At 49.4% G+C, this 11,409-nt stretch overlaps 1 protein-coding gene across 2 annotated transcripts; it reads left to right on the plus strand.

The window, feature by feature from the left end:
- The first annotated feature begins 1,180 nt into the window (after positions 1 to 1,180).
- Positions 1,181 to 4,361, plus strand: LOC146761882 (zinc finger CCCH domain-containing protein 11A-like). 2 transcript variants are annotated; one of them, XM_085537723.1, is made up of 7 exons: positions 1,181 to 1,864; positions 2,144 to 2,231; positions 2,349 to 2,411; positions 2,664 to 2,750; positions 3,041 to 3,337; positions 3,673 to 3,743; positions 4,196 to 4,361. In XM_085537723.1, exons 1-7 carry the CDS (start codon positions 1,811 to 1,813, stop codon positions 4,253 to 4,255), a joined length of 720 nt encoding a protein of 239 aa, XP_085393849.1. In that variant the 5' UTR covers positions 1,181 to 1,810; the 3' UTR covers positions 4,256 to 4,361. The 2 variants fall into 2 exon arrangements, with proteins under 2 accessions (XP_085393849.1, XP_085393848.1); XM_085537722.1 differs by lacking the exons at positions 3,673 to 3,743; positions 4,196 to 4,361 and having other exon boundaries at positions 3,041 to 3,663.
- The last annotated feature ends 7,048 nt before the right edge of the window (positions 4,362 to 11,409 follow it).

The following is an 11,409-nucleotide window of genomic DNA, read 5'->3' on the forward strand; positions in this document are numbered from 1 at the left end:
CCCTCATACACCTGATCACTGCATCCCTTACTTGGCAAATGGTCTTTCTGTGGGGTGTAGATGAGGAAAGGGAAGGAGGAAAATAAAGCAGCTGCTTTGTCCTAGAGCTCTTGTTTCATTGGGGTCTGGCCCTATTTTCTGAAACTAAAAGACTATATGTGAAAGAAGGACGCGAAAGATGCAAGGAGGTTTTGGTTTTGGTGCTGACTCCAGCCTGGTGCTTGCTGCTGGGAAAGGCACACTTGGCTCCAAGGAAGGATGCATGGGTGGAAAGCCAGAGGCCAGGGGTCAGGGATCCCCAGCAATAGAGGGCAACAGCCCATCCAAGAGCTGGGGTGATTTGCTTTTAAACTGCATTCAGTGAAGTCCTGTCCCATTGGTTCTGACGTATGTCTCCCCATTCCCTTCCAGTTTGTGCAGAGGTGGCATGAAATAGAGGGCATTGCTTTCTGCCAGACTGCAGGAGCAGAAGCATTTCAGGTGCCTAAATGGTTTGCTTTCCACATTGTGGTTGAATGGGGTACATATAGAAGGAGGACTTCCATTCTTGGGGTGGATATGCACATGGGAGGCTACAAAGGGAAGGCTCCATCCTGGCCAGTTCAGCCAGCAGCTGTATCCAACTGGCAGAAGGCCCACTCAGTGAGGCCAGCAATGGTCCAAGGGCCTCAAACCCCAGCCCATGAGGCCGGCACTGGCCCTGGGCCATAAAGCCACAGTAAGGGAAGTCAACATCGGCTCTGGAGACTAAAGCCACAGTCAGAGAGGTGAGCACCAGCCTCGGGGCATACAGATGTGCACCCTTATTCCTTCCCACTATCTCCCCTGGGACTCCATTGAGCACTATGAGGCCACATTAGTCTTGACCGGTTTTTAATGAAAATTGCAAAACCATGACAGCTGCACAAGAGTCACCTTCACTTCCCTGTTGTTTGACTTCAGATCACCCCATGGGCTGACCCTGACGTTGGTTTCCTTAAATTCGGATCTAGGAGGCGTCCACTTCCATTATGATGAAAGCGCAGAAGTCATGCGAGCATTGCTGAGGTCACAATGGTTGGCACAGTGGGAGGAGCACGTGTCCCACAGGTGGTGAGCAGAGCTGGTGCTCTGGCGAGCCTGCTGCACGCAGAGACTGAGCTTTGTGCCTTCTGTGGAACAGATCACCCTGACACAGCCTGTCCGAAGGACTGCTGTGCTGTGTTGGTGAGCTGAGCGCAGCTTAGGCTGAACAGGCCCAACAGGTGAGCTGGGTTTGGTGCTGGCTGGCTGTGGGATGTGTCTCTACAGACATGAAATGCTAGGCCGGGGAGAAGTCTCCAGCTCCAGCAGTGCCCCTCCACATGGCTGTTCCCAGGGGAAAGAGGTTCTTGTGGAGATTCCAACCCGTGTTTTGGTGAGGATGATGAAACACCATTCAAAAGGAAACAGAGCGCAACTTGTGCCTCACTACCACACGGATGGCTGGGTGCAGAGCTCCTGAGGAGATGGAGAAGAGCACTTGCTGACACAAGCCACGGCAGTCAGACACAAGCTGCAGCTAGCGTTGGGACGTTCTTGCAGCCAGCTGATTCCCAGACCTTTCCCTCCACAAGAGACTCAATTGCATGGCAGAAGAAAGCTGGGAATATACTTCTCCCTCATGACTTTTCTCTTGTGGATGATTTCTGCAGGGTTCCTGTTTGCAGGGAGATTTGGAGGATCAAGGCAGTCTTAGGAAGAGTGAAGCCAGCTCTTTCCAAGAGCAGGGAAAGTTCCTGTGGAGAGAGCTTGTGAGAGAACTTGTGCTTCCTCTGACACTTGAGCGATCATGTCTCAGCAAGGAGACAAGTGCGGATCCAATGCCTGCTCTGTGAGCGGAAAGGTATGGCTGGGTTCCTTTGGCTTGACTTTTCTTCTTTGTTCTCATTTGTAAGGGGAAGGAGTGGAGCAGGGGGAGCCCTGCTGGTCCTTTGGGACCTCAGTAAGCGGTTGGATCCTGAGCTCACTGCTGACAGCCTGGGCTAATGGCACGGGCAGGGCTCAGGCTGTATTTTCCCTTAGTGATCAGTGATGTCTCAGCGCTCTGATATCCCATCTCTGGCACGATCTGGAAGCTCTCAGCTGCCCGTTCCGACCTGAGTTTCTTCCTTTCTCTCTTCAGAGGCGGCGCAGCTGCCAGACATCCAGCTGCACCTTTCAGCGCGCAGAGGGACGCAATGGGGATGGACCGTCCTTACTGCCACGCAAAAGTGAGTTTCTCTTCTGTCTGTAAAACAGGGTCTTTCTTTAGTGGGGGGTGGACACGGGCTAACAGGACAATACTGCTACTGTCATCTGTGAAATCAACACAAGATCTCTTGTTTTAGGGACAGAGCCCGTGCGTCCATGCAATGGTGCTGGGCAAGGTGGGAAACGGAAAGCCCACGCAGGTAAGAACCTCTTGTGAGCTGTGGTGTGGGTACCTGCCACTAAATAGGGCTGCATGAAGGGGTGCATGTGTGATGGAAGAGTGAAGAAAGTCCACTGCAGATCTGTGCTGACTGCAGAAATGGCACCATGCTGTAGCAGCAAAAAGGAAAATGGTAGGAACTACACTTGGAGAGTTGAAGTTGGTGGTTGGCTGTGCTCAAATCTTCCTCCCAAGAGATGCTCTTCAAGTATTTCTTGTTTCTTTCTGCCAGAAGATGACGCAAGCGGCCTTCCAGCAAAGCGCAGCCTTGCGGAAAGACTGGGGAGGACTGCAGCCTGTGACGTGGCACCCAAGAGAGGTACAGAGGCACAACAGGCATCAGGGTTTGATTCGATGTCGTTCTAGTCAGGCTTTCTGTCTGTTCTTTCCTGGGAGTGTTGTTGCTGCATGTTGCTTGAGGTCTTTGTCCCTGGGATTTACAAGTACCTTCCCTGTCCAGATTTGAAATGCAAACCCACACTTCACCTAAGATCTGCTGCTGTGAACACTCAAGATGACATTTCCTAGTATTGTGGCCCATTCTGCAGACTGAAAGTAGCCTTGGGCTCCCTTGAAGTCTAACTGCTTCTCCTTTCTTGATTATAACAGATGTACAATGTGAGGCAAATGGAATGATCTACGTGAAAGCAGTGCAGGAAGTGCTTTCTGGGAGAGATCATCTCCAGGCTGGAGGGCTTCCAGTAACAGCAGGTCCCAGCTCAGGGAGAAGACCTTCCCTGGCTGTGTGCCCCCGCTCTGTCTCCAAGACCCTAACTGGAGGGAAACGCAAGGGCATGGACGAAGAGCAACAGGCAGCAGCGCAGTTGCCTGCTAACAAAAGAGCCAGGGGCCAGAGCACAGGCAGTGTGCCGGCCCCAGCCCCACCACGGAGCTCCAAGCAAAGAGGTAAGAAGGTGCTGTGGCACCGTCCCGGTGAAGTGCTGTCCTTATCAAACACATTGAGTTTGCTTAGGGCTTGCTTTACCTTTTCCTTCTCTGTGGAGGAGAAAGGAGTTGAAGGCTACAAAGTCCAAAGGCAGCGAGGTGCCAGAATACCTAAACGCATCTCATTCCATTAACTTCACTGTGCTCTTCTGTATTTCCCCCTGGAAATGTTACTCACTGAGAGGCTTCCTAGTCCCATTTGCTTTGTCTTTGGACTGCCATTTGTTTTCTCGGCACCCATGTTTCTGCAGCTTTGCTGTAGACAAAATGAATTCATTGGTATTCTTGCTTTCTAGCAAGAAGACAACAACAAAAAGAAAGGAAAAGGGAAATGAGAAAGGCTTCTTTGAGAGCTGCACGTGCAGAGGTGAGTCCTTGGTGAACACAGACACGCATTCTCTTGTTGGTCTCAGTGCCTACATCTGTCAGACATAAAAGAGATGGCAAAATCCTGAGAGAAGCGATGGAATAGAAAAATTGTGTGTTTGAGGAAATGACACTGTCAGTGAAAGCTGCCGTGGGGAGCTTGGACGCCTTCCTCTGGCTTGAGAACAGTGTGGTTGGTAACAGCCAGAAGGTTTTGCTGTGATAAAGAAGCTTGCCATGTTGGGCACTGCAACCTTTGAAATGACCTTCCCATGACAGAGCATGAATCTTACCATAGACAACGTGTCATGGGAAGTAGTGTCAGTGACCTGAATGAAAGGAACGTGCTGTTCCGCACGGGGTCATTCTGGAAGTTTACTGGTCAGGCTTTCTTCAAGAGATCTCCCTAGATTGTTTCTGTCCTACTTCTACGCTTGCTTTGTTTCTTTCCAGTTCTTCGCAGAGATGAACATACTTGCGGAGATGATGCAGAAGGTGAACATGAAGGACTGAGAGGAAAAGTGTCACAAGGCAGCGGCTGCAGTGCACAGCATTTCAGTTGCAGCCCAACTCAGCATTCCATGTTTTACTACATTCTGGGATTTCTTTTATTTATTTATTTATTTATTAATTTTTTTTTTTTTTTTCCTTTTTTTTTTTCTTTAATGCATTCAATCAATAAACTATCATAATTACATATTCACAAAGACTGCATAGCCTGATTTGTCCAGTGGCATTCCATGAGCAGCTGCACGACATTTGGTCCAGAGTAGCATCTACGCATCTTCGGTCCACTACGCATCTTCGGCCCACCACAGCCCATCCCAGCACCGTTCTTCCAGGCAGTGCTCCAAGTGCTCCTGCTGTTCCTAGCACTCATAGAGGTTTCCCATGGAGCTCCATGGCACACAGGACCTGGCCCCCGCACACAGCTGTACAACCCCACTCCATTGCACAGCCCTGCACACAAACATGGGCAGCTCCTCTCTTGCACACAGCCACATGCCTGCTCATACTTGTATGACCCCAGCCATTTGAATAACAATGTGCACACACATTGATGTGCAACCCTGTCCTTCTGTCTACCCATGTGCATGGACATCTATGTGTGCCACCATGCCTCCTTTGCACACCCGTGTGCCCACACAACATTCCATGCCCTTGTACTGATACTTGCTGCTACTCCTTCCCAGGCTGAAGATTCTGCACTTGCTTTTGTTAAACCTCTTCATGTTTATTGGTGCCCAGCTCTCCAGTCTGTCCAGGTCTTGCTGAATGGCAGCACAGACTTCAGGTGTGCCAGCCATTCCTCCCAGCTTTGTATCATAGGCGTACTTACAGAGCATGGACACTATCCCCTCCTCAAGGTCATCAGTGAAGATACTGAGCAAGATCAGACACAGCACCAAGCCCTGTGGAACACTGCAGACCACAGGTCTCCAAATGGACTCTGTGCTGTGATGCCATTATAGAAGGCTGCAGGGTTGGTTGAGCATGACTTTTCCTCGGTGAATCCAAGCTGAATACTGCTGATAAACTTCTTCCTTTCCAATTGCTCGCAGAAGGCATCCAGACCAAGCTGTTCCAGCCCCTTTCCAGGGACAGAGGTGAAACTGACTGCCATGCAGTTTACCAGATCCTCCTCCTGCTCCTTTCTGAAGACTGCAGAGTCACAGGCTCTCCTCCAGCTTTCAGGCACTTCTCTTCTCCAAGACCTGTCAAAGATGACAGAGTTTGGCAATTACCTCTGCCAGCTCCCTCCGCACATGTGGATGCATCCCATCAGAGTCTATGGATTTGTGCACACTGATCTCACTCAGATGCTCCCAGATCACCCCCTCCTCACCCAGACCGAAGCTCTCCATTACCCAGGCTGTCCCTTTTCCATCCAGGGTCCAGGAGTCCCAAGGGGCAGTCTTTGAAGTGAAAACCAAAGTAAAGAAGGCGTTCAGCATCTCCACCATCTCAATATCACCCATTTCCAGGACACCCCCCTTCCCTATTTCCTACTCTTAGGGATGCACCAATCCTGAGCTCCAAAGAAGCACTATTTAAATACTGCCCAGCTTTCATGGCTAGGAATGGATTTTGAATAAGACTCATAGTCATAACGTGGTGTTGAGTGACCTGCAGTAAGCATTGTTACTGCTAGAAATGGCCTGCAGTCTCAAGGAAAGGTAAACAAATTTATGCTATGTATTACACTGAATCGCATCAGTGCAAAGGGCTTTATGACAGATTGCTTTTGTGTCAGCATCTATCAGATATCAGATGGGTCCCTTGGCTCATTTCCCACTTTGTTAGGAATTTGGAAGCACCGTGGAGAAGCTACATGCAAATCACAGTCAGTTTGACTAAATGGGGTGACAGAAGAGATGGTGTCACTGTGCAGGGAGCACCAGAAAGCCAGGATGATCTGAAAAATCTCTGAACGCAAATGTGAAGTGTAACAAATCCAAGGACTGATATCTGTCACAACCCACAGCTGCAACAAACCATATAGATGTTCTGCTTCTGCCTTTGTAGCTCTACGGACAGACAGACCGTACAAATGTGTGGTGCTCACGGGTACATCTCAGAAAACCAGTGGTGGAGGAGCACATTTGGCTGCAACATCCATCCTGCTTCCCTCGAGATGTCGGTCTCCAGCAGGTGGCGCTGTGATTCAACTTTTGCCACCGGAGGAACTTTTTCCTGGGTGCTTTACTTTAATGTGCTCCAAGTGATCAGTGCTATTCCAAGAGACTGAGAGAGATTTCTCATCAGGAAATAAAGGACGTTAGATTGGTTCCCTTGATCCACAGTGTTTGCACCATTCAGTGCACTGCAGAACTAATTAATGTCTGCACGAAATAGATGCAGTGAAAGCTAAATGACAGCTTTGGATGGAAAAGAATGGGAGTAGCTACTGTCCCCAAAGTCGTGGCTCTTATTCAAGTGCATGAGCCCTTTTCTCCTTTAATAACAGAGGCTTCCCAGATGTTGAAGCCTATGTGATCTGAAATGACCCGGTAGTCGAGCAGTAGTCATTTTGAGATGCTAGATGCCTTGGTTTGAAAGGACTGATACATTGTGAAAGGTTCAAATTTTGTCCTGTTGCATTTCATAGAGGATCCTCCTTGGGGAAGGAGCAGTGATGCTTAACTGAACTGACATAGGGCTGGGAACTGATTTCTCTGCAGTGGAGGTAAGGCTTCCTGCAGTGCTTTTCTCTTTGTTAGAATCAATTACCCATCCAGAAGTCACTGTCTGCTTCTGTTCTGTAGCACTAACTGACCAAAGTATCAGACAGTTCAGACAGAACATACCTCTAAGTGCTAGACATAAAGTGGACTGCAAACCTACAGCATGCTTTCTATCACTCTGTCTCCTCAGTTGCAGACTGTGGTCTCTGGGGAATTATTGATGGGCAGGCAGGTGTTCATTCTCTGTGCATCCCACCACTGATGTATGGCCATCTGCCTCCTGCTGTGGTTCTGGCAGCAATGTGCAGCAACAGGGCAAAATCTCCAGAGAGCTCTCTCCATCCTACTTGCCAGTCCCTGTGACCAAGTCACAAGCCTGGAAATAAAAATACATACTGTCTGCCACTCAACTTCAAATGTGTTGGGCTTGAATCGCCCAGCAGAGACCTCACCTCACAAAATCCCCCCTTAATGCCACCAGCCAAGCAGGACAGTGAAGAGGCACATGCACAGAACTCTGAGTCCATCTACTGCTGACTTTGGCCAAAAATGAGGCAGGCACTCTGGACACTGGCAAGGTAGGCCTGCTGGTTCCTACCAGCAAATGAAATGACAGATCCCTCCTGGCTGAGTCCCACAGCTTCTTTTCAGCATCCAGGTCACGGGGACAGGAGCCCAAGTGGCTCTCTGCTCGAGTGAGGATGCCAGTCAGGAAGTCAGCCATTGCATCTGAAGCAAGATGAAACAAACAGTCGGGTTGTGTGGCACAAAACTCTCTAAAATAATTGCAGATGGACCTCAGTGTTCACATTAAGCTGATACTGCACCGAGTTCTGTCAAATGAAAGAGAAATGTGATGGTTTCTCCCAAAGAATTGCTTGCTTCCCCAGGCAGGCGTACTGGAAGACCCAGAACACTGAACTTTATTTTAAGTACCCAAGCACGAAGCTTACTTCTCTCCTCTGCCAAGGGAACAACCACTTCAAAGCACCTCTGGAGAGATCACTCAGGTCAACCAGTACTGGCAGCAAGGTTATCACTTGTGATTTCAGCACGTGTTTGTTTGTTTCTTTGTTTAATTGGTACAAAGCGTAAAAGGAAGATTTCTGCCTTTACCTGGAAATGGTTGGGAATATTGTCATTTCTTTACTGTTTAGACTGTTAATGTGTTAAATGTTTGGTGCTCACTTGGGTACATCTCTGCCTGCAGTCATTCCTGCAGCACCAAAGGCCACCCAGACCTCCATGCCCACCTCTGGGGATGCTGGAGTGGTTGCAGTGAACCAAGAGGTGCAGCTGCTCCAGACTGAACGTCTCCAACACAATCGCTGCTGTCAACGTCTCTGTGGCCTTGTGTTGTTCTCGTGGAAGGAGATGGTCACGTACTGTACAATGGCTGTGTTAACTGGGGGCACTGGGCAGTACTGGTGCCACTGGGAGGCTATTGAAGGATGCAGACAGCACTGTGGTGGCTCCAGGCAGTACTGGGGGATACAGAGTTTGCACAAAGTGAGTCTAGACAATACTGGGAGGCAATGGGAGCTTACTGGGGAACTGCAAGGAGCACGAGGGGACACTGGAGAGCTCTGGACAGCACTTATGGTGTTGGAGGACGTTCGGGAAGTACCCAGGTGGCACATATTAAGCCCATTCATTTCCTGTTATCCAGCATCTCACCCAAGGCATTAAATGACCCACTTTTTCCACGGGGGAGACTTTCTTTCCCCTTGGGGCTGAGTTCCCACGCACCCCAGTGCTGCTCAGCTCTCCCCTGGGTCTATGTTGATGCATTCCCACCTGATGCTGTCACTCAGTGACACACTGGCCACCAACAGACTCACTGTGGGTCCTGAGGATGGCTGGGGGTGGCACCACTGCACGTCGCAGGAGGGGAAACTGAGGCAACGGGGTGAGCCAAGCGCTGCAGGGCAGAAGTTTGGCAGGACGTCACAGCGGGCACTGGGATGGCTTTTGCTCTGAGTGCTGCTGAGTCAAAGCCAAGCGTTTCTTTCCTGGAATGAAAGGCTTTTTGTCAAACTCAAAGTGTCCTCATTTCCCCCCTCATCTTCCACTTCTCTCTCTCCTTTCCTCCCCCTCCAGCTTCTGGGTGCAGACAGCTGAGGGGGTCCCACTCTGCAACCCTTTAGCCCCTTTTCTTACCCCAAATGGGGACAGGAGCAAAGGCCTCCCATGCCCCTCCCACCCTTCCCAAGCTTCTGCTTTTTGCTGCCTTTTTAGCCCCAAATGAGTCACTCGGGGATTTTTTTTTTGGGGGGGGGGTTGGGGGGGCTATTTCTTCACTGAGCAAGTAGAGGGGGTCTCCTATGTGATGTTGAGGGGTTGGGGGCACATGGGTGCTGCAGCAGCCCCCAGTCCTGCTGCTGTCCCTATTATCCCTTATTTACAGGTGATTCCATATGGGTGGACCCCAGCCAAGCTGAGGACAGGGGACAGACCCTAGAAAGTGGTTCGCATCAGCAGAGTGATGCTGGGTACTCGGGACAATCCCCAGGCCTACAAGGCGGGGAGACACCAGTGGCTCTGTCCCTATTTGTCCTAAAGAGTCACCAGGAAGAGGATGGAACAAGGCATCAAGCTAGGGATCAATTCTAGGGATGGCAGCAGTGGGGGAGAAAGGGACAGCAAGGATCTGAGACCCACCAGCAGCCAGGGCACAGCGACATGGTGGCAGTAATGTCCCCAAAGCCCTGGGGGCTCTGGAAAACCCAGCACAGTCATTCAGTGCTGTGCCTCAAAACTCCTGTGTGTTCCGATAAGGAAAGAGTCCATGGCACACGCATGAGACCAGCCACACACAGCACTTCCCTTGAGTGGGGATGAGTCATCCTCAGCCTTCATCCCCAGCCCAGTAACACTGCACAGCACTGCACTCTTCCTTCCGGGGCCTCCACAGGAGCTGAGTTTGGGTTGCGGAAAAGCAGGAATTGTCCCTTCATCCCAGTGGCATCCCGCTGCATCATGTCAGTGCTCCCACAGCCCAGGGCTACTGAGCAGTGCTGCATCCAAAAAGCCATAGCCAAATGAATGCATTTCATCCTGACTTGCGGAATAACACTCTATAATCCAGAGATGAGTTATAAAGCAGGTATTTTTATTCCAGCGCCGGGTGCAAGGGGGATAGCTCCACCAAACTTGCACACCGACTTGTAAAATCGTGACACAGATATAGGTACATCTAATACATAGTCAATGATTTCTCAGAATTCTAATACATAGTCAGTAGTTCTCGGAATTCTGATACATATTCAGTAGGTCTTTAGCATGAAGACCCCCTCTTGTTCTTATCAGGGGGATGAAACTCCTCTTCTGGTATTTTACAATATCTATTCTCCTCCTTGCCTGATGTTGCCCGTGAAGTCTCACTCCTTATCTGCATCCTCCCTGCTCTCCTAGGCCCCTTGTTTCTTTTACTTGTTACCTTTAACTATCCTTTACTTGTTTCTATAAACTACCTTTAAGTTTCCTTCTTTTAGCCCCCCTTTATTCCGAATTCCAGCAGAGCATCTGTTTCCTGCTTCGCTGTTCATACCCCCCTTTTCTTTAGTCTAGCAGGATTTCTCTCCTGCTAGATCATTTCTTTTCTGGTGCGTGGCATCTAGCTATTCTGCCATTCCCCTAATTGCACTTTTGTCTAATTTATATGTAGTTAATCCAGTCTATGTTCTTGTTGATTGCCACCCACCAAAACAGTGACTCAAATCCTGCAGTAATTTGATTTCTTGCCTTAAATTTATCAGGGACACCTCTAGGTACCCCGACTGAATCTATATACATTTCTTTTTCAAATGCCAGGGTGAATGGTATAACTAATTGAACAAGTGCACAGGTGCCTCCCCAGTTAGATGGTTAAGCTGGACCATAAAAATCTTTCCTTCACAGTACCACCAGAGATTTGCCCTGGAGATTCCCAGTCTTGAATAATTTCCTGCTGAATCCTCCGTAACATTCAAGACCTCACTGCATAAGGAAAAGTTTCCTATAGGCCTCGTAGCCTTCACACCCTGCTGTGAGAGGCAAGCTGTATGGTTACCTACCGCTGTAGAGATTGCAGGAGGGATCTTGACATCTGTATCAGGCATTGGAGGAAACGAGAGAGATCTGCAGTCTCTATTTCCCCTGGCAGTTTTCTCTTGCTACAGGGCAATCATGCATCACATTCTCTTGGGGTTCTCGGTCCATCCCAGCAGAATGGGCACCACCTGAGCTATGGGCCGTCCAGATGCACAAGCGTAGCAATTGCTATGGTTGAGACTCTGGACAGTATACTTAATCAATTCTACCCAGGCATTAACGTCCCCATATCTTGTTTCAGTTTCAACTGTTTGTCTAAGATCTTTTATCTCCTTAATTGTCATAACTGCAGTGTTTTAAGGAAGATTTTCTACCCCTTTTTAAGCTCTTCCCTATCCTGGACATTCTGGATATTTTCAAGGAGTGTATCTGTCCAGCCTCAATTGGAGT

This window comes from Coturnix japonica, chromosome 2 (assembly GCF_054131305.1).
Source record: "Coturnix japonica strain WE chromosome 2, WE-NBRP24, whole genome shotgun sequence".
NCBI classification, from domain to species: Eukaryota; Metazoa; Chordata; class Aves; order Galliformes; family Phasianidae; genus Coturnix; species Coturnix japonica.

What these genes read in the sequence shown, in the direction of transcription:
- LOC146761882 (XM_085537722.1), top strand. Translation starts at nt 1,811, where the DNA reads ATGTCTCAGCAAGGAGACAAGTGCGGATCCAATGCCTGCTCTGTGAGC. An exon ending in GTCCTTACTGCCACGCAAAA is followed by an intron (nt 2,232 to 2,348) that starts GTGAGTTTCTCT and finishes CTCTTGTTTTAG; the next exon opens with GGACAGAGCCCGTGCGTCCA. An exon ending in GAAACGGAAAGCCCACGCAG is followed by an intron (nt 2,412 to 2,663) that starts GTAAGAACCTCT and finishes TCTTTCTGCCAG; the next exon opens with AAGATGACGCAAGCGGCCTT.